This window comes from Grampus griseus (assembly GCF_964374135.1).
Source record: "Grampus griseus genome assembly, chromosome: 14".
Classification (NCBI taxonomy): domain Eukaryota; kingdom Metazoa; phylum Chordata; class Mammalia; order Artiodactyla; family Delphinidae; genus Grampus; species Grampus griseus.
In genome coordinates, this window is record NC_139008.1 from 47,744,768 (window position 1) to 47,768,658 (window position 23,891).

Here is a 23,891-nt window from a genome sequence, read left to right on the forward strand (position 1 = left end):
AAAGCTTCAGAGAAACCATGCTTTTCAACAACCTCTAAGAACCAAAGCCATGGCCATAAGATATCCCCAGGGCTAAGTGCTGTGCTGGATCCTAGGTACCACTCTGAAAGTGAACACAAAACAAAAAACCCAGTTCCTCTCTCATTTCAAGGTACTGCAATGTCCATCTCTTTCCCCACCATCCTGAATTTCAGGAATAGAACAGCAGCAATGAACTTGAGCTACTGGGTTTCTCTGTTGAGAAACATTCAATACTGTTCTCCTCGGGCCTCCAACCAGCCCAACCCCACCCAATGCCTCCAGGCTACCACAACCAAGTTACTTGTACCTTGGTGCCAAAAAAATTTTATAGGTAAAATCCTGCATTCAATTCCAGAAGATAATACCAAAAGTTATGTTTCCTGTCTTCATAGAATTGGAAATTAAAACAATGAAGTACAATTCAAAGGCATAGGTTAAAAAAAATCATCAAAATTAATACTGATGAAGTTTGGGGAAACACATACCCTTTTAACTTGAGAGAAATAAATTCATTTAACCTTTCCATAGAGCTATTTGGTTACATACATCAAAAGTTTAAAAACTTTCATACTCCCATAATTTCACTTCAAGGACTATATTCCAAGGGAATTATCAAAGATTTTTTTACAAAGATTTATCTGATAGGATGTTTGTCTCAGCCTGTTTGTAACAGTAAAAAACACGAAACAATCTAAATTTCCAACAATAAGGGAATACTTAGATAAACATTCATGTGTATGACTGAATATCATGCAGCTATTTTAAATAACATGTAAAAATGATTTTTAAAAATTAAGCAGTATTTTCTAAAATTCAAAATACATCTATAAAATAAAAAGAAAATAACCTGAAGCATAAACGCTGAACTTAAACAATGATGTATGTGTTTGGAAACGTTATGGAGAATATTTTATTCTTTTCTGTATTTTATATTTTCCCTATTTTAAATATTAATGTGTATTCCTTTTGTAATCAGCCACCCAAAAACATCTTTTAAAACATTTTTTTAAATCCAATTGACTAGTATGTGTGACAAACAAAACATAAATTTCCCTAAGTGCACTGAAGAATTCCCAAAGAGAGAAAAAAAAAAAAAATCTCTGAAAACATGGAACAAACGCCCAAGCAGTTCCGATCACTTTCCCCCAGCATTTTTTTTAAATTTTGGTCTCTCAGAGTCCCTCAAGGACTATGTTACTATTTAACTCCAAGGGATATTCCCTTAAAAATAGTGACAAGAGGGGTCAAAAATAGAAGTTGAAAACTCAGAGGGGAATTTCCTGGAAGCCATCCATACCTCTTGGCAGTTATTTTCTTTTGAGGATTATCTTCTAATTCCTTGGAGTATTTAATGTTTAGTTTGATTCCACAAATTCCCCCAGAAAGAAAAATTGTAAATCAGAAAAGCAAAGAAGTGATGGGTCGAAAAACAGAAATATTTTGAAAAATATGTTGGGATGCAAAGCTAAATAACAACTGAAATGATAATTTAACACATCATAAAGGCTCTTTTACATTTAACCTTTCACTCCATCCTCACAGAGACTCTGTTTTCCGTCTATCCTCACACTAGATAAAGCGAAGACACCAATATTCTTACAGCTGGAAGCTCACCCTTAAACCTGTAACGAGTGTTAAGAATTCACCTGAAAAAAATTGTTCTCACCCATCCTACACCCATACCTGTCTGCTCAACTATATTTCACAGGTTGATCAAATGACAGCTATCCACAGTGGTGATTTTGATCAGCGCTTCTGATCAGCAGGTCCTGGCATAGCATAGGAAGGAAAGTAAAGGGGGAGAATGATGGGTAGAAATTCTTTCCCCTTTGCTTGGCTTAGCTGGAATGGGTGCTGGGCTGGATCTGAAGAGAGGGTGGCAAGAAATGGTTTCTGAACATTACTATCTCCATGCTAAGAACTAATGCTCCAGAAACTTCAACAGTATCACCCCAAAAGTAATTTGTAGCTAGCTACTAACTACCTAATAGTCAGTTATCCCAAATGACTGATTAAAAGATGGAGGAACCATTTTAAAGAGAAAAAGCAATATGAAGAAGCATAAACTTAAGAAAAAGCAATATGAACATACACCTCAGTCAATAAGAAAAAGAAATTACAAAACCTCAAAGAAATAATGGAAAGAAATGGAAAATTAGTTTTATTTTGTCTACTTGCATAAAACTTAAAATAACTGTTTCATTGTGGTTAATACTTTAATTGTAGTTCAACTTTTCTGACAGGGTGAACTCTCTAATAAGGGCCTAAATGCTTTGTAGTTAGAATCTCAGGCTTCCTTACAATCAGCAAAATTTTACAAGCTATTTACAACAAAAGCCTCAATCTGTCAACTGTAAATTTATATTTATTCACATAACTGTTTAACTACAATCTCCCACTAGTTTGTAAACTTAAGAGCTTAGATGATCTGTTTTTCTTGCCATTTTCTCTCTCACACTTAGCATAGGGCTTGTCATATAGCAGATACTTCATATATATTTGTTGAATGAACGAATGAATGAATTATGAAACATCTGACTAAAGGCATTCCCATGAAAATCAAGAATAAGCAAGAATGTCTTACAGCAAATAATTTAACAGTGTTATCATGCAGTAGCCAATGAAAGAAAAAGGGCAGAGAAATAGTGTGTATAACAATATATATGCCTAGAAAACCCAAGAGAATCAACTGAAAAGCTACAAAAACTAACTGCAGTAAGGTGGGCAATTATTAAATTAATAGCTTTTCTATATTACTGAAAATCATCTGATAAAATAAATAATAGAAAAAATAGATACCATTCATGATAGCAACAAAATTACAAACTTGCTAGGATAAAACAACTGTGTGAGACCCATAAGATGAAAACTATAAAACTTTACTGAGGGATATTAGGGAAAAGAGATTTAAATCAATCTAACAACCAGCACCATTCCTAGACAGGAAGATGCATTATGTTAAAAATGTCAAAACTCTCTGAATAACCTACATTTCTAATCAAAATTCCATTGATATTTTGGGATTTTTGTTGTGATAGAGGTTGTTTTTCTTTTTTGTTTTGATTTTGAACTTGACAAAACAATTCTAAAATTTATCTGGTAGAATAAAAGGACAAGATTCACCAAGAAATAAATAAAAAGGCAGACAAATGGCAGAGGTTGAGGAAGGAGTCACAGGATCCCAAACCAGAATACATATGTGAAAGCCACAATAATTTAAAAATATACACCACTACCTTTTCATGAGCATAAATTCTATGTGCAGCTTAATATAAATTAAACAAACAATTTAAAAGGTAGAAGCAAAGAGTATATATTACTCTTGTTAACATATAATAAGCTTTCCCCCAATTAAAAAGAGACAAATGTCCAATAGAAAACCTACTTAGGAATATGAGCATAAAACTTTAAAAAATGCAAATGCCCAATAAATATAAGGAAAAAGCATTCAATATCACTCATAATAAAACAAATTGGATAATATTAATCACCATTAAATTGGTAGGATTGATTTTGTAATGATATAAACTGGTATTTACAAGAATTTGCACTTATACATCACCCTTGAAAAAGCATATTATAACATTCTTTCTAAGAAGCAATGGATATCAAATCATTTTTTAAAATATTATAGCCTTTTACCTAATAACTCCTTCTAACTAAACCATTTTGAAGAAATAATTGGAGATGTTTATAAAAATTTTGGTATGAGGACATTCATAATAGATTTATTAAAATAAAAAAATGGAATAATAATCATTTAAAATCACGTTCTTAACGTTTAAGGAAGTGGGAAGTGGGATATATATAAGTGGGGAAAAAAGCAGCTTACAATACAGCACATATAGTATTGCTGTAAAGTATACAACCTATAGCTGTATAGTGGTTATCTCTGGATTAAAAGTTGACATATTTTATTTCTTTCTACTTTTCTGCATTTTCTAACCCATGAATAAGTGTTATATTCAGAAAAAAATAAATGTGACACATTTGTAAATTACCAATACTATGCGACACCAAATGCATCTTACTGATAAGGTATATCTATAATGTAAAAGCAAACTATTTATATAGCCCTATTTTGAATGTGACTTTAAGACTACATTGAAGGATTTTTTTTATATCTGTATTCAGCAAAATGACAGACTTCGTGGGATATCTCACAGGTGGAAATAGACCTTATGATTTTTTTTTTTGAAATTGCTTTTTATTCCCAAAAGTAGGTTTGGAAGTATCATTTCTAAGACTGTTTTCTCTGGTTTTGGTCTTCCCCCCCAAAAATTAGTAGTAGTACTAGTAGTGGTAGTAGTAATAGTACTTTCATAGTATGATACTTTGTTCCTAAGTGCTGCTACCTATAGGAGGAAAATTTATTACATGTATGTTTTTATGAACCTAATAAGGAACTACAAAAAAAATCCCATCCTCAGCTATAGGAAAATACCATATACATTTTTTACTTTATTTCTTCACTTACATAAGCCTTAAGATGGATTATTAGCTACAAAATGCTATAAAATTTGATTTGTCAAAAAGTTGATTTTGTCAGTATATTTTATACATTCATTAAAAAATTATTACTTCACTTATGTCATGTACTATTCTTAGAAACAATATAGAAAATATCAAGTATTGGCATGGATATAGAGCATGCTTAGTAGATAGCAGTATCTAGTAAGTATGAACATACACAGATCCTATGATGAAACCATTCTACTCTCAGAAATAAACCCAACAGAAATAATAGATATCTATTCACAAAAATACACATGCACACATACAAATGTGTTAGGATGTTCATTGAAGGAGTAAAAGACCCCCAAACTGAAATTAACTAAATGCCTGTCAACAGTAGATTGGATAAACTGTGGCATATTCACAAAATGAAATATTACATAATAATAATGAAAATGAATGACTGACATCTATACATAACAACATAGATAGATCTTACAAGCATAATGATGAACTAAAAGAACCAAACATTGAGGCGTATATACTATATGGTTCCATTTATATAAAATATAAATAGAGGCAAAACTAACATATGCTACTAAAAGTGAGGACAGTGAACCCACTGTCGTGTATTCACTACAAGATACTAGGTGATGCCAAGAGCTCTTCCAGGGTACTGATAATGTTCTGCTTTTTGATCTAGATGGCATAACACAGGCAAACCAATTTGCGAAAATTTACTGAACTCTACACTTATGTGTGTGTGTTTGTGTCTATCGTGTATTTTGTGTCTTGCTCAACAAAATGTTAAAAGAAGAAACATATAATACAGAAATTTAATGAAGAATAAAATTTTAGGGCTTTGTTAGTAGAGATGAAATTTCATATTGTATCAAGCAGTTGCTGTCAATTCTGTCCAAAATATTTCTGAGTAAATGAACCTATTGGGTGGGCCAAAAGGTTTGTTCGGTTTTTTCCATAAGATGGCTCTAGTAGCACTTAGTTGTCTTTAACTTCATTCGAAATAATTTTGTTAGATTGTATTTGACAGCTGCCATATCAGCTTGCATTTAAAAAAAGACTTATCAAAATTGGTCAGTTTTTGTGTAGCCATTTTAATATTGAAGATGGATGGAAAAAAGCAACATTTTCGGCATATTATGCTGCATTATTTCAAGAAAGGTAAAAACGCAACTGAAACACACAAAAAGATTTGTGCAGTGTATGGAGAAGGTGCTGTGACTGATCAAACGTGTCAAAAGTGGTTTGCAAAGTTTTGTGCTGGAGATTTCTCACTGGATAATACTCCACGGTCGGGTAGACCAGTTGAAGATGACAGCAATCAAATCGAAACAATAATTGAGAACAATCAACATTATACCATGTAGGAAATAGCCAACATATTAAAAATATCCAAAGCAAGCACTGAAAATCATTTGCACCAGCTTGGTTATGTTCATTGCTTTGATGTTTGGGTTCCACATAAGTTAAGCCAAAAAAACCTTCTTGACCACAGTTCCACATGTGATTCTCTACTGAAACGTAATGAAAATGTTCAATTTTTAAAACAAATTGTGACAGGCGATGAAAAGTGGATACTGTACAACAATGTGGAATGGAAGAGATTGTAGGGCAAGCGAAATGAACCACCACAAACTGCACCAAAGGCCGATCTTCATCCAAAGAAGGTGATGTTGTGTATATGGTGGGATTGGAAGGGAGTCCTCAATTGTGAGCTCCTTCCAGAAAACCAAACGATTAATTCCAACAGGTACTATTCCCAATTAGACCAACTGAAAGCAGCACTCAATGAAAAGCATCCAGAATTAGTCAACAGAAAACGCATAATCTTCCTTCTGGATAACACAAGACCGCATGTTACTTTGATGACCAGGCAAAAACCGTTAGAGCTTAGCTGGGAAGTTCGGATTCATCCGCCGTATTCACCAGACATTGCACCTTCAGATTTCCATTTATTTTGGTCTTTACAAAATTCTCTTAATGGAAAAAATTTCAATTCCCTGGAAGACTGTAAAAGGTACCTGGAATAGTTCTTTTCTCAAAAACATAAAAAGTTTTGGGAAGATGGAATCATGAAGTTGCCTGAAAAATGGCAGAAGGTAATGGAATAAAAGGGTGAATACGTTTGTTCAATAAAGTTCTTGGTGAAAATAAAAAAGGTGCTTTTATTTTTACTTAAAAAACCGAAGGCACTTTTTGGCCCACCCAATATTTTCCCAATGATTTGAACTCTAATTTCAAATAAGCTTTATTTCAGCTTTACTGAAAAAAGCACATTAAAATAACATTTATTTTAAGCAAGCAGAGGGGATTATTTTAAAAAACTTCTATAAAGTAACATTTCTTCCATCACATGAAGTCCCACTACCTGATTTGCCTATGTAAATATTCAGATATTCTATATTAATTAAATTATACCCAGCTATTAAATGGTTATCTATCCAATCACATGTCACTATCGTAATTTTTGTCACGATTATGACATTCACAACTAATGCAGTAAAAACACCACTAAAGTAAATGAAAACAATTATTTCCCTTTGTCATTAGTTCATATGAATTACCAACAATGTTATAGAAACTCAGCTTTTATTATAAAGCCTCAGAATTGGACAACTTTTCTTGGACACAATTCAAGTAAGTATAACAGCTAAAGCTGTGGAATATAGGATAAACCCTTTTAGTTGGTTAAATGTCTAACTGTGCATAAGACTTGAAGAACATGCATAATTTACCTTGTGACACTGATAGAAAAAAAATCATTTTTCTGATATTAGAACTAAGCAGTATAATTCTGCTACTGTTTACTGAGTGTATCTATATGCTAGGCACTGAGTGAAGTGCTTTCTATATATTACCTCTTTTGATTTTCACAACAGCCCTATGAAGTAGGCCCTATTACTATCTCCATTGTACCAATGAATAAACTAAGGCTCAGAAAGGTTAAATAATTTACTGAAGGTCATTTGGCCAGGAAGTTAAAGAGGCATATTTAAAATAATGACTGATCTGACATCAAGCCCTCTATGATTAACTACAATGTAAATTTATCTCTCCTTGTCATGTTGGGGTGGGGAACAGAAGAACTAAAATAAACAAACCTTTTCCTCACTTTCCACTTCAAAAATCCTTTTTATGGCAAACTGAATTCACCTTTGGCCAAAGCCAACCCATTAGAGTTGGAAAGTTAACCACTTTTCCATTATACAGCCCACAATCCACAAATGAATAAAAATCACATCTCCTACAAAATATGTTTCTGTGATTGTGGTACAACTAAAATTGTCTCTAATGATATAATACTGAACCATAAATTAAATGGATGTATTCTTCCCCAAGCTCTAGCAAAGACCAAAACGCTGACCAATAGTCTTATTACAAAATTACACAAGGGCCTAGTTACAGTCAACAGATCATCTTATAAGCTGCTACGTACAAAAAACTGTACTTGAATCATTACAGCAGCTCTATTGGTTACAGAAAAATACTGATGAGAACCCAAATGCCCTTCAGTGGGTGAATGGCTGAACAAACTTTGGTATATCAATGCAACAGACTTATTACTCAGCAATAAGAAGGAATGAACTACTGATACATGCAACAACCTGAATGGACCTCAAGGGCTTTATGTTCAATTAAAAAAATCAGTCTCAAAAGGTTACATGCTGTATGATGCCATTTATATAACATTCTTAAAATGACAAAACTATAGAGATGGAGAACGGGGTGGGGGGCAAGGAGGTGGGTGCCACTACAAAGGGTAGCACGAGGGAGTTCTTTCATGATAATAGAACAGTTCTCGATCGTGGTGGTGGTGGTGGTTACAAGCATCTATACACGGCATAAACTTGCATAGAACTACACACACACACAACACACGAACGCCGGTTAAAAAATGTTGAAACTTGAATAAGGTCAATAGGCTAGTTAACAGCAATGCACCAATGCCAATTACCTGGTTTTGATATTGTACTATAGCTACAGGACTTACACAAGACTCTTTGTACTATTTTTGCAATTGCCTATAATTATTTCAATATAAAAAGTTTAAACAAAAAAATGGCCCTGGGTACGAGAGTCTGAATTGGAACCTGGTCTGCCTGAATCTAAAATTTGTGTTACTTCCCTATGTACCCTACTGCCTACAAAATCTATTTTATTAAAATATACAAAATATGCATTATTTCCTACAGAGAAGAATATAATATATAGGAGGCTCATCCTGGGTCACATTTAAAGAACTCTAAGAAAGTTCAAAAAGTACTTTATTGGGAAAAAATTTTAAATATCAAATAATTTCATTAATAGCAACTAAGACCAGGTGTTCCCATGTCCAATATAGACATGGAAAGAGCTTTACAAGTGACAGAAAGTGATGACTGGGCTGCTTTGGCACCTTGACTGGGCACATTGCCTCTCATTCCCCTCTCACTAGAGGCAGCTCTGGAGTTGACTGCCATGTTGCCTTGTTCACCTGAAAGGTTAACAGCTGTTCCTCTCCCGACACACCAGGCAAACAAGCGGCACCGCAGAAAGCTGTAAAATAGAGTCATTACACTGTATATTTGGAATCTCTTTTCCATCTACCTGAGTACTTCCTGATGAGGTTGTCCTTGTGCGATGTAGAACATGGCCAAATTATAATTATCTCAGCCAGAGAAGTAAGCTAAAGGTGCCAAATGGTTTTTGGAAGTTGCTGCCTGCCTTCATATAAATTCATCAAACCCTTGTACACTAAGTGACAGCTACGAAAAATTACACATACAGGCAAGGACAAAGAATCAAAATAGTGATGGGATGTTTTCCTGTTTAGCACCATTTTATTTTATTTCGCTAAAAGTTACCCCCCAAATTATTTTTATTGATTGATCAGAAAAATATGAAATAAATCATTTTTTTAAAATCAGAGCCAAAATTCTGTTCACTGTGTCAAGTCCCCAGTGCTGAATGTGCTATGGGTGCTACAAATCCAACTGCATATATTTCAATTTAATAAATACATAGTATCAGGTGTTTATTAAGAACATAAGGACAAGACATTGCTTAGGGAGATGACACAAAAAGTGAAAAAGACACTAGTCTGTAGCCGCAGTGAGGAGATAAACAGGTATACAGCTAACAAAATTCAGGAAAAACCATAATTACTGATATTATGAAGTATGCTAACATGGCAAATTCAATGTTATGTTAATAACAAGAAAGAGAAAACTCATGAGAATGGTCTTAAGGTATTTAAGAAGGAAATAAATGTCATTGATTATACTCCGCAGGGCAGAACTGGGATCAATGGCTGGAAATTACAAGAATATAGAGGAAGGCTGGTGATGTATATATAGTTTTTAATTAATTTTAATTGTTTTAAATTAAAGTTCATATGTTTATAGACTTCAGGAACTTCCTAAATAAATCATTGATAGGGACTTCCCCGGTGGTCCAGTTGTTAAGACTCTGCACTTCCACTGCAGGGGGTGCGGGTTTGGTCCCTGGTTGCCAAACTAGGATCCTGCATGCCACGTGGCACAGCCAAAAATAAATAAATAAATAAATCACTGATGACTTACTAACTACGAGAGTATCCGATGAAACCTCTGTACTGGAAAGGAGTTGATGAGACTCTTTCCAAGGGCCTGTCTTCTCCAGAGGCCCCTCGTATCACAGAAAGCATCTTGTTTACCCAGAGCCACAAATGAACAGCCCATAGAGACCAGATATAAGGGAGACTTGTAGGAACGAGGTGATCTGAGGATGGAATTGTATCCAAAAGGAGTGATTCACATTGGGTGCAGATTAAATGACCCAGACACATGCTCTCTCATGAAGAGTTTACATTTTACAGAGGTCCCAGAGGAGGAAGGAAATACAAAGGCATTAGAAGAAGAGAACGAGAAAAACTGAGCTCTAATTACGGAAAAGCAGATACAGCACATAGCAACCGACAGTCACTTCGGAGAGAGGAACAGGCTGAGCAGGCTTCCACACTTCCTGCTGGCCAACACTATGCTGTATCCTGAACAGTGCTCCACTTCTCCGTGAGACCTGTCCGTTCACCTACCAAGGCCTACTATCTTTTGTGAATTTACTCAATCACCAGAGGGAAACCTGAGACAACGTTGAACTTCATCTGAATTCTGTACTCCTGGAAAGCAAAGACTGTCAAGAAATTACCCCCCACCCCCTTTGTGTTCCTGGAAACAGCTTACTGCAAAGAACCACTCTTCCCCATGTAACTTAGATAAAACTCACGATGACCCCTTGTAACCTATGACAAGACCAAGACACAGACACTCCAAATTCCCATTGTTTATCTCATAAATGATTAGCTGAACTATTTGTCCCCATTGACCATTCTGGTTGATCAATGCCTGTTAACTGGACTTGACCTAAATTTATTCAGGCTTCTCTCCTTCCTCCAAGCCCCTGAACTTTGGGCCACCCTTGAGCAATAGAAGGTGAGCAACCCCTCTTTAAAGACTCCCTCCCAATAATCAGCTGGCCTCAAGGAAAAACATTCCCTGATCAACTGTCCAGTCATGCCACCCTCTCATCCCACTTCCCCACATCCAATTCTTTCCAGCCTGTTCACTTCTCCCTGAAAAAGAAAAGCCCTTTTCTGCTTGAACTGAGATGCTTACAGATCTCATGGTCAAAGTGGTTCTTCCTACTGCAATATTCCTCCTCTTCCTATTGAGATAACCCTCGACCCCTTATTATAATAATCTTTTTGAATAAAGCCTCTTCTTTTTACCTAAGTCTAGATTTGTTTTTGACGCTTTCAACTTGCAAAGAGCCTAACTTTACAAAACACAAACTGAAATAATTAAATATCCTCTTATTATCGATATTTATTTTTATAGAATCACAACTATTACATATTTCTTGACATACACCCACATAATAAAATATATAGAATATACAGACCACCATAAAATAAACTAAAATTAAACATAAGTTAACTCTGTTATTCTCCCAATGTTTGAAAACAAAAATTACTTAAGATCATTAATTACTAAAATAATTAAAATAAAGCATTAAAAACAAGCATGAAAAGTTGAAACCAACCAACTGAGGTTTGGAAATTTCGGAAATAATTTCTTTATATTTTACTTTTGTCTTCTGTAGATCAATCATCTCTTTACAAAGTCAAAAGAAGAAAAAGTTTGATGAACTTGTTTCTATGTTGGCCAACTATTAACTCAAGCATTAAACCAACTATAATACAGCTGCTGAAGTTCTTTCTGAAGAACTTTCTGGCAACAATGTCACTTTTCCAGTGGTCCAGTACCCTAGTTTCAACTTAGCATGGATACCGTGTAGAGTTAGCACGTTAACTGTATCACATACACAAAATAAACCTTCAATGTTTTTAATGAAGAAGGTAAATACGTGATATTTCTATTCCCGAAGGGATATTTTTTTCTAAAATACCTCTATTCCTATTTATGAAAAAATAGTTTTCAATAATAAATACTCATATTATAAGCAGATAGGGCAGGGGGTCCCCAGAGAAAGAGAACCAGGCATGGCTTTCTTGACGTAAGAGAGGACATTTTTGGCCTAAGTCATTTTGTGATCTGAGCCTGGCCACAATGCTTGCCTTTGAACAGGTCTCAGTAATTAATGATTTTAAGGGAAGTGAAAGAATGCAAGAACAAAGGAAAAGCAGTCAAGAAACAATAGTTCAGCGATAAAACAGAGTCCTAGCTCCTCCTCAAGGGATATATGTAATAATCTGTATGAGTTCTGCAGGAACTAAAGCCCCCATCAAGGTGGAGGATGGAATGATGATGACGACCTTTTCTGACTTCAATCAACTAAAGCTTTGACTCTGTTGACCTTTGCCCCAATTCTATGCTGAATTCTCCTCTGCTCAAGCCTCTTCATGAATACACATACACCACTCAAGTCCCTTCATGAGTATGCAAGTACCCTTAGCTTAAAACTTCCCCAATTTTTCTGTTCTGCGAGACACTGCTTTGGAAAAGATCCCTGGTGTTCTCCTTACTTGTTGCAAGTAATAAGTCCTTCCTTCTCCCAATCTTTGGCTTGGTTGTGTCTTTTGGTCTGACACCCACCAAGACTCGAACCCAGCTTTAGGGTAACAGTATAACAAATACATCACAAAAAATCAACTACTCACCAGCATTGACTATAGCATCTACCTCTAGCAATGTGATGTCACCTCTATAGAGAGAAACTTCTTCACTCAAACTTTTCTTCACCTGTGATGTTTCCTGAGTGTTTTCTTCTGTAATAAAGAAGGAATATATATTAATAGTAATATTCTTATTTAATTTAATAAAGACAATGTTAATACAAGAGCCAATATGGGTCACACTCGGATACATTAGACAAGTGGAAATAAATGTGTAAGTACCAGGGGTGTAACTTATTCTCTATTTATTGTGTATTCCCCAATACAAATGCAGTATCACATACATAATAGGCATTCAATAAATTTAGGCATGTTATATAGGTCAACAAAAAGTTCAATGTTTACTATTAATATTATAAAAATATCAATTTTAAGATATAATTATGTACCACTGGTTTCACAAGAAGATGAGAAAAAGATGTGTAACTACCAAGACAAAATAAATTTTTACAATGAACGAGCTTACTTCTATTTTGTTCTAATTACCTAAAATGCATCCTTGAAAAGAATATTTACTAAGAAAAAAAAAATTTAGGTTCAGCTCTTTGCTACTTCTAAGTAATAAGCTGTCCCTCATAATGGTATGGATCAAGCACATTTGAAAGTGTGAAACTGCTCCTCTATCAAATTCTATAAACCTTTCACTCTAGAGGGCGCTGCTAGATTGAAAAGAGAAAAAGCTCTGTCCTGCACCCAACAGCCAGAAAGCTGGTATATTTAAAACAAGCCAAAACATTATCTTCTAAAACCTGACATATTTTTTAATGTTTTTGAGGAGTATTAAAATCTGAATTTTCATGTATTCTTTAACAGATAATAATGTTAAAATATATTCAACGAAGTTATATAAAATCAATGTTTTAAAATACATTAAATGCTATACATAAAAAGCTTTTTAATATAACTTTAGGAAAGATGATTTATAAATTTAAACATTTTAAACTCATGATCTATGCAAATCTTTCAAGGGGGAAGGTAATGCTATTGATTCACAAAGACACTGTCAAATGAGCCTGCAACAATGAGGTATGTAGGGGATTTGAGGTGATAGGTTACAAGACACTTAAATTGTCTTCGGCCCCGATAACCAAAGAAAAAAATGGCCAAGACGAAGGAAATGACCTGTGGCCATAAAAGTGATCTTTCCTCTCTCTACCTCCAAAGCATCCCCTTCTTTGCAATCACTTTTCTCCTTAAAGGATTCTAATCAATTATTCATTGGTGGTAGTAGCAGTAGTAGTAATAATAATAAGTAGAAGAATAATGTGGGAGAACTGTACATTAAAAGAGTAGAGAAAGAATTTAGAAGACCTCAAAATAGAAAACACTTACAGCTGACTTGACCACCTCAGGGACTCCTAGAGTGCTGTTTCCCTGAGTCAGGTAAAGACTAAGAGTTCAGGCTTTACCACCAGACTAACTGTTCAATTCTTGGTTCTGCCAATTAACAACTGGGTGACCTTGGATAAGTTATATATTTTCGCCATGCCTCAGTTCATAAAGTACTGACTCCTTTACAGTTAACATGAGTTCATTACACTTAGAATAATGTTTGGTCCAGAGTAAGCTCTCAACAAACATGCCCCTTTTTTTACAAAGGTTTTACAGAGGTGACAAATATTATTTCAGCATCCATACTGAAATACCACAATAGTTTTTAAATATTTTCAACATTTATTATTATTATTATTCCCTATCAGTGAAAGAGATCGTATTTTGTTTGTGCTCTTACTAATCTGTCAATGCCTGCTCCAATGACAAAGACTTTGAGCAAGAAGACCTTGAGTTCCATGACCAATCAATTTCTATTCTTACTACTTTTACCAAATTAGAAAGTCCTGATTCCCAATTAAAGATTGTTGGATGATAATAAATATTTGGTGGCTTTGTCAGAAAATTCTGGATATTTGGACTACTGTAAACCTAGAAATTATAAAGACTTCTCACTGATGATGAGTTTTAAAACTCCATCGGGGCTTCCCTGGTGGCGCAGTGGTTGAGAGTCAGCCTGCCGATGCAGGGGACACGGGTTCGTGCCCGGGTCTGGGAAGATCCCACATGCCGCGGAGTGGCAAGGCCCGTGAGCCATGGCCGCTGAGCCTGCACGTCCGGAGCCTGTGCTCCGCAACGGGAGAGGCCACAACAGTGAGAGGACCGCGTACCACAAAAAAAAAAAAAACTCCATCAGGCATTAAATTGATAAACATATCACAAATGAAAGCAGAAAGATTGACTGTTTCAACTTGGGAGACAGAGTAAATCGATTCCTGATCTATCCTCTAGTTGCGTTTAGTTCTAAAAAGTATTTCTTCATTTTCTTATGAAGCATTATGTATGTAATATTGCATTTATAGTCATGTAAGACTTTTAAACATATGTGGCAACAAATCATGTATTTTTTTCCAGAAGTAAAGAAATTGTTAAAGAATTGTATTAGAAAGCATCAAAGTTTAAACCATTTATATCACAGTTCAGTTTTCTTAAAACAAATCATAATCTCTCAACTTCAAACTTTAAAAATGGGACATTTTGAGCCTAAAGGTTCAAACAATTCAACATATTAAATAAATATATTGCTATGACATGTCATTCAAGTAAGTTACTCAAAATGGTCTTATTAGAATTATTAGCATCATGAAGAAATATCTTTATCTCTCTTTCATTTTAAAAATTCACATGAGCATCTTTTTTCCTCAGAGCCAGATTTATACCTACCTGCTGTTCAACTCCTCACATGGTATATCAAAAAGGCATAAATGTACTCAAAAACTACAATTTGATAGTATTAAAAATTATCAGTATTTCCTCCAACAATAAACCAAAACCAAATGGCATATTTTTGACCACCAAGTGTTCTCTGTAAATATAACAATGTAAATTATCATTACAGGCCACATCTTTTACTTGAATAGCAACGTACCACCTTCCTTTTCACACAACTGTGTTCCACCAGCACTGATCCCAAAGTGTCTTTTCCCATATCCTGGGTTTTCAGTGATAAATAGGACAGAAAACTGTCAAGCACTGCTCCCTCACAGACATTCTATATGTACACAAAGCACTGATTCACATTTTGTACATCAGTGGCTTTATCCAGCTGAAAGTTAAAATATCTGTCAGTGTGCATATGTGATAGTAATTGTTTTTCCAGATTGTATCCTATTGATATTGTAAAAAAAAAGTTTTTTTCCGGAACTACCACAATAAGGGAAAAGAGATCTCAGTACAGAACTGGGCTCAGTTACCAATACAGCAAGGACAAGTGGGGATTTATAACCAAGGAGCAGAGTGGGGATCAGTGGAAGGAAAATTACTAAGAGAAAACTTTGGGGGTGAGGGAAGATTTTGGTTAAACACACAATTCTTGCTGAAGGCAAGCCAGGGTGGTCAGATATCACCTAGGGTATGAGGGGGGATACAGAATTTTATTAGATATGGAGAGTGACCAGATAGCAAGGATGAGAAATTCTCTCTAAATTGATTTAGCAGGATTCTTGCTAAAATTGGACAATGCAGGTCTGGCAAGGATGGGGCCTAGTTGAAAAAAGGGTTTGGTGGAAACTGACTAAAGTTTAGTTAAGGGAGAGAGTCTTTGTCAGTCCCTGCTCTTATTTGAGGAAAGAGAGACTTCCTTCCTTTGAACAATGTAAGTCCATTTCTCATTAGGTTGCCTTTTGTCCTTTAAGGACCAGCTGAACCATTGGTTGAGACTTGGTAGTAGAGGATTTCTGGTGCAAGCAGTCAGGCATTTAATGAGGGAAATTCCCATGAAAAGAAAAAGAAAAACAAAGATCAATGGTTGGAGCACACTATAAAACTAGTTTCTGAGTCCAGAGGGCAGACAGTTGAGAAGATATCTACATGTTGGGCTTGAAGCATCATTTGCAGTTTCAATGTCCTTGGTGATCGCATCAGGTGTTCCAGCAAACTTTCTGAATGGCCCACACAATAGCAAGCATGAAAGTTGTACATACATGATCTGTTGTGGTGATTTCTTTGAAGTTTATATCAGGTCATCCAGCTTCAGCTTGCAGGGCTTCAAGAAAGGGGCAGTTTTAGATCTCAATGAGGCCAAATAAGGAGGAGGGGGGAAAAATTGGAAACATTTTGGAGAGCTGTAGCCAGATACTGGAGGAAACTAGAAAATTGACAATATGTGCAAGACAATGAGCAAGACTGGAATTTAATAACCCAAAAGGGTGCACTGCAGTTTTCCACTGAAACCTAAAATGTCTCTCTACAGTCACCCCCCCCCACATTTTTTTCTTGTTTACAAAATAAGTCTGGTCTCATTAGATTTGGTCTGATTATTTACATAAATGCAGCAAGAACGGTCACTGACCACTTAGGCCTTTCAAGTTTGCTTTGCTGGAACTTTTCATAAAGAATCTCAAATTAGACTTTTCAAAGCCTCTCAAGGCTAGGAAGCACATCCAAGAACTCACCACCAGATTTAGCCTGCAATACCTACACATTTGGGTAAATTCCTCTCTTCTCAAGGTTCCAAGAATATCCTAAGGTTCCTGGGCTTGATAGGAAGTGACCTTCCTTACTCATCTATAAGGCTGGGAACTCTATAAACCAGGTACCAGACTGGTTTCTCCAAAAGGGCTTTGTAAGCATTGGCTCTATAATGCAAATCTTAGTTCCTTAAAACTATCTGATAACATGAGATTCTATATCTTTGAGATTATCATTCACAAATATGACATTCCAACCAAAGTCTATACAACTAATTTTTCCAATTATGTCCTGTTACAAGGAAGACAGATTCTTATTGAACCTATACAAATAAAGTCACTGCCATGAAAATAAGAATACTCAATAGAGTTTCTGAATTCTAGAGAGATCAGGTAGGGAGAAAAGCTAAATGTTTCATTTCTGTTGACAAAAGTATAATTAACTAAATTGTCATGAGTTACAGAGAGCTTGAGAAAAGATAAAAAGGGGTTCCTTAAATAAAACATTAAAGAACCAGTATTGTTCCTTATCAATAACCACAAAAATCATAATCATTCTTCGTCATTAGTTCATTCAGTCCCATGTAACTGATTTGTTTCTTTCCCCCAGCGTTATTTAATGTGTTGGAACAACAACAACAAAAAAAAAATCCACATACTTTCTTTATTCCATTAAAACAACAACTATATTAAGTAATCTTATATACTGAGATCTCTTTCTGAATTCTCTATTCTGTTCTACTAAACATTTTTTTATAGTATATTCTTTTTTTTCTTCTTCATGTAATGGATTTTTGTTCTGCTTGATTTTGGGTTAGCATTTTTTTTGTTTTGTTTTGTTTTGTTTAAACCAGTCAGCTTCTCCATTAGTTCTGGAAATCCTTACTTGGTCCAGCAGTACAGTCTCAAAGTTATTTAAGCAATAATGCCTTTAGAAGCCTATACCCTAGAGTACTTGCCATAGTCCTTCCCATGGATCTCTGAAATAGTCACTTTTTGTTGAAGACAAAGCACTCTTGCCTGTAGCTGACTGCAAGAGCTTTCAGGGAAGAATCAGAGTAAAATAAAAATTATCTGTGAATGATAAAAGACTTAAAAATGGTCATTGTTAAAGATCTGAAGAGAGTTTATTATAAAAATGATATAACTAATAAGGGAATCTGGTTATTTCTATGACATACAATGTTTAAATAACTCGAATTATAACTGACAAAATTATACCAGGACATAAGATGGATAAAAAGGATACTGGCAAATTTCTATGAACTTCATACAATTTCTGAAATATATATAGTAAAAATTTTTACCCAAATATAACCATGGGAAGGTTAAGCATCATTTCTTTTTGGACAATGTTTCCCATGTAATGTAATATATCAAATAAATCAAAATTTTTTAAGATTTTTTTTTTTTTTTTTTTTTTTTTTTGGTACGTGGGCCTCTCACTGCCGCGGCCTCTCCCATTGCAGAGCACAGGCTCCGGACGCGCAGGCCCAGCGGCCATGGTTCAGGGGCCCAGCCACTCCGCGGCACGTGGGATCCTCCCAGACCGGGGCACGAACCTGCGTCCCCTGCATCAGCAGGCGGACTGTCAACCACTGCGCCGCCAGGGAAGTCCAAGATTTTTTTTTTGATGTGGACCATTTTTTAATTTGTTACAATATTGCTTCTGTTTTATCTATCGGTTTTGTTGGCCGTGAGGCATGTGGGATCTTAGCTCCCTGACCAGGGGTCGAACCCACACCCCCTGCACTGGAAGGCGAAGTCTTAACCACTGGACCTCCAGGGAAGCCCCCTTAAACCAAATTATTTTTTTACCTTTCCTTCTTTACAAGGTGAAAAAACAAATTCTTTGAGATTTTCCAGGAACCCTCTGGGAGATATCTATCTCAGTTAGAGTTCAAGATTTCATTTAGGATTTGATTTGGGGAACATAATAAAAACAACATAAAGCACAGGAAATTATTTTGATAAGACATAGAATCTTTGTTCCTAAGTAGATTACTTAAAAGATAAAGAAAATCCTTTTATGATCTCTTATTAAGATCAGACTAATAATCCAAGAAAACTTCATTACTTTAACAGAGAGAAAAAACCCAACTCTAGTTTTGCATCAGTACATTATTGGGCTCATTTAAAAACAAAAACAAAAAACAAATAAATTCATTCAATCTTAGCTAATTTGATCACAGATTAGCTCTTTTGCAAACCTTCTATAACTCTATATCCATTCAGGTTTTCGCCTATATTTTTTCTCTTTCTCGTTCTGAAATAAGCAGTGATCTCAATTTAGAATAAAATGACTCTCTTTTTGCTTAACAACAACAACAAAAATCCTTCATTCCTCACAAACCTTGCATAAAGAGTTGTTTCTCTTATTGTTTATTATTTTTAGTAGTTTCATTTATATACATTAATTATAATTTTTAACTAATTTTTATTTTACAGAGAAGACTAAGAAGTAGAAAATTGCAAATTGTCACATGCCAGCATTCTGTAGCAGGCTAGCAAATTTTATACATTTACCATCTTTCAATTTCTAGAGACGTGTTTTTATATGGCAAAAGGACATTTATTAACAGATTCAAATACATTTAGCTTCTCTATATCACATTAAAATAAAGAAGCCAACTTATATAAACAAAGTTATGTTCAGTAATTAGTATTTCAGTAGTTTATTTTACTTAGAAATAACCTAGATTTTTATAATGAATATCTATACTTAATTTAACGTAAGTCTAGGGTTACAAGGTACTAAAAAGATTTTGGAAACTATTTTTATGCAGACATATGACATAAAACAAAGCTCACCATCATCTCAAGTTAGTTCTCTGTTAACTATTTTTACAGCACATGCATGTTAGGCAAGTTTGCAAAAGCAAAAACCTAAAAAAGTTAAACACGTGGATTTTCTTTTACTGCTACACTTGATATACAAGAAGTCATGGATAACAAGCAATTCATTTTTACTACATCTTTACTTGTATATTTGGTCTTGGGTTGAATTTATAATATTTATAATCTTAAACATCTAGTAGATATAACATAAGCTTATTTGACTAGTAAACCCAAGTACAACAAAAATGTATGCTCGTATTATACTTAACTGCTGATAACTCAGAAGACATACCTGTTTTTTTAAACCAACAATATTAAACTAGTCTTATTTACCAGAGGTTTACCCAAGTCATGTAAGCTTGAAAAGTTTTTGGGTTAGTTTCTATATTTCTGGGAGTTTTAGGAATATTTAACTTATATAATGCTAATTTATCTCTAAGCTAATTTGCATAGAGCTCCTTCATGGGATTTTATGAATTTGGTAACACCATCCAAAAGTAGAAAAATATCATATACACATAAATGCATATGTACGTAAACACACATACAGACAGATGCAAACAGAGACCTTATAGCTTTCACACTAAAATTTTAGCCATGAGTCAGGTAAATATAGTAATATACTCTGGTCTTTGCTACCCTTGATATTTTTATCCAAATTTTGTTTCTGGCAGAAGGAGCAAGTTAAGGTTACCTGTTCAGTACGAGGGCTAATGCTTTTTACCGGTATTTGTGGAGGAGACTTTCAAGATTTTTCATTTGCCCTGATATGTAATCTTATTGAGGCTGTGGACTAAACTTTAGGTGAGAAACTGACAGGAGACATCAAGCAGCTGCCTGGCTGTCCCCAAAGCTTTTCTGAGTGGACAAAACATCCAGTCTGTTTTCAATCACCTTTTCTTCCTTTTGAGCCTCAAGTAGTAGCTTTCAGGGGCCCCTGAGTTCCTTGAGAGTCCCCAGTTGGGAGCAGGGGGCCTAAAGCTCAAGTAACTATATGAGCTGAGGAGCTTAAGTAGGAAGGGAAAAGTCTGGCAGCAGGAGAGGAGGGATGAAGAAGATAGGGGTTTTGAAGAGGGATATATCAAAGGATTTAAATGGAACTGAAGGGAAAATCCAAGGTCTAAGAGGAGGAAGAAGGACCAGAAGGGAGAGGTCTTAGAGGATCCAGTCTGAGGAAATCTTGTTTCCCAAAGAAGCCAATGAAGTTCCAAATTATCCTTAGTAAAGTCATGCCAGCAAGAAAGGAAGTAGACAGTGATGGAAGAGCATATAGTCCTCAGGGGCTCAAGTGCAGGGAGGGGTTTCAGTGAACTGAGAAGCCCCCATGGGAGAAGCAGATCAAATAAAGGGAGAGAACAGAGAGGCCTTACAAAGAGCCAGGAAAAGCCTTTCCAGCCCAGGAGTGAATCTGCTTGAAATAAAGAGCCAGGAAGAAAGATTTCCAACCCAATAAGCACCTTTTAAACAAAGAAGCCTGGACCTCTAACCCAGCTCCAGAGAGTATACTTAGAATCTTAAGGTTAAAAATCTGTCCCTACTGTGCTTCAGCTGTCAGTCACCTGGGGCTCTGGCTCAGTGGAGATCACCACCAGGTACTGGATCGCCAATGATCTCTACATCTCAAATGATTTCTACCTTTCCTTGTCTTTGAGCTATTTTATAATTCTGTAAATTGTAGAAAACAGATAATAATGCAAATGATTCTTGTCTGTGGAAATGCAAATAAATTATGTTCCCTTGAATGCAACTGATACTTTCCTATGGACAATTTGCATTTATTTGTAAATTCATTTCAGAGTTCCTTACTGTGTATATACATGTGGTTCTTTAAATTCTCCTTTGAACCAGAGTTAAATAAAATTGTTGATAAATATTCAATTTATATTTGTATGAGTCATAATCTCATCTTTATAAAAACATTTCCCTCTAATAGACATTTTCATTTAGTTCTAGTTTATTCACTTAACTAATACTTGTATAGCATTTACTATGTGCCAGCTGCTGTTCTAATGCTTACAAATATTACCGCCTATAATCCTCATAACAGACCTATGTAGTACATATTACCACTATCCTCTCCATGTAGATAAGGAAGCTGAGGCATACAAAAAGGAGGTCGATGGACCAAGCACACACAGCTGGTAAGTACAAACCTGGGATTTGAGCCCAGGTAGCCCATGCTCTTTACCAACAAGCTAGGCAGGCTCTCATTTACCTATTTTATTATAATGCATCCAACTCTGAATGAGGTATCTGTTATTTAGATCCTGTCTCTCCCTTTAGTTGCAAAATGCATCAATTTCACTCCCCCCAAAAAGCATTATTTACTTCTGCCCTAGAAAAAAAGAATAATAATGTTTATTGAAGTGGTTACCATACTTTGCAAATAATACAAGGGCCTCAATGATTTCTTGCTACAATTTACAAAATTTCATAACATACAACACACGAGGTATTAGAGAACCACATAATAAAATCAAATTTGCACATATTAATCATGCATTTTATTTGTACTTTCTCTTTTTCGTTTATTTATGCAAAATCATCAAACTTGCTGATTCATTTGTCCCAACACCTACTCTGTTTGTACTGGGATTCAGTTTACTATTTAAATTTATGACCTTATTCTGAGTTCTGGCATTTATGTTACTATTTCACCTCTTTTTTAGGCATAAATAAACCACTTTAGAGATACTGATCCATTTTTATGTAGGAATATAATGCAATGCTATAGTAACAACAAAAACAAATTTAATCAAATATACATTAACTCACTAATAACATTAAAATACCTTAGAGAAACAAACTTTGTTAACCGAATCTTAATTAAGATAAACTGACCAACATTCCCCTTATTTTAAAAGCATAACCCTTAAGACTATAATATTGATAATATAATTTTCATAAAAATCATAGGTATATTTTACATTTCAAACTTTTAAAATGTATTGAACAAAACTGTCTCATCACTTTTCCTCTGGAACTGCCAAATTACCTAAAGACCATTTGATATACAGCTAACAGACCACCACTGGGTCCTCTGACTGCTCAGAAGACTAAGATACTAGGAGATATTCACATGAAGTGCCTAGAACACTTCGAATTCTTATGTTCCCTCATATTAACATCCTCTATATTTTAGCACCCATGGGCATGATAACAAAAAAGCCACCAAGGGTGCCAATAAGTTGGCTGGTGAGCTAATAACAAGGGCCCTATTGCCAGTTGACCTCTTTCATTCTGAGGATGCCAGTTAAAATCAGCTTGGTTTTAATCCAGCTCTGTATATACAAATTCAAATTAATATTCCCTCTCTCTAAAAATAAAACAAAAAAGTTAGTAGGAGACCATGCCACAAAAGAAAAAAAAAAAGAAAGCTCAAGCAAATTTCTATAGAAATCAGCATTTAAATTAAATTTATAATCAAGATGATCAGAAAAATATCTTCGGGTTCATTACAAGGCTTTAAGAATATACAGCGTGAGAACTAGAGGAACCCCAGGGATGCAGGCTGTGTTTCTGAGATTCTATCTTGAAACCATCCAGCCTGCTGATCTGCACACCTCCATATCCTATCTGACCATGTCAGGCTAACAATCATCTTGCCACTATTCCAGATTCCTGCCTGTTTTGCCCTTCCAACTTAACAGCTCACTTCTTTAATTGGGCCAACATTTAACCCCCCACCTCTCTTCCTATTTCCAACTTCCACAGAGCTTCCATGGATGAAATTCTCAGCAACAAATTCCCTTTCTTTTCAGTCCTGGGACTCCAAACTAACCCTGTCAGGGAAAGTCAAGGAAACCATTAGATAAAGCGCTCATATTTGAGTGAGACCTCACTTGAGCAGGGAGGCAGGAATCCAGGCATGCTAGCCATGCTAACTAATGCAGGAAATATAAAGTCCAGCCAAGCTATGAACTCCACCCTCTAGCAGAATAATA

At 35.2% G+C, this 23,891-nt stretch overlaps 1 protein-coding gene across 1 annotated transcript in view; it reads right to left on the reverse strand.

Moving 5' to 3' along the window:
* The window catches only part of MACROD2 (mono-ADP ribosylhydrolase 2), a gene marked incomplete at its 3' end in the record, with an annotated part of 1,963,559 nt that overhangs the window by 1,872,226 nt on the left and 67,442 nt on the right, over nucleotides 1–23,891 (reverse strand). Inside the window, 1 exon segment of the mRNA XM_082670986.1 lies at nucleotides 12,635–12,742. Within this exon segment, the coding sequence (XP_082527112.1) occupies nucleotides 12,635–12,742 (108 nt within the window).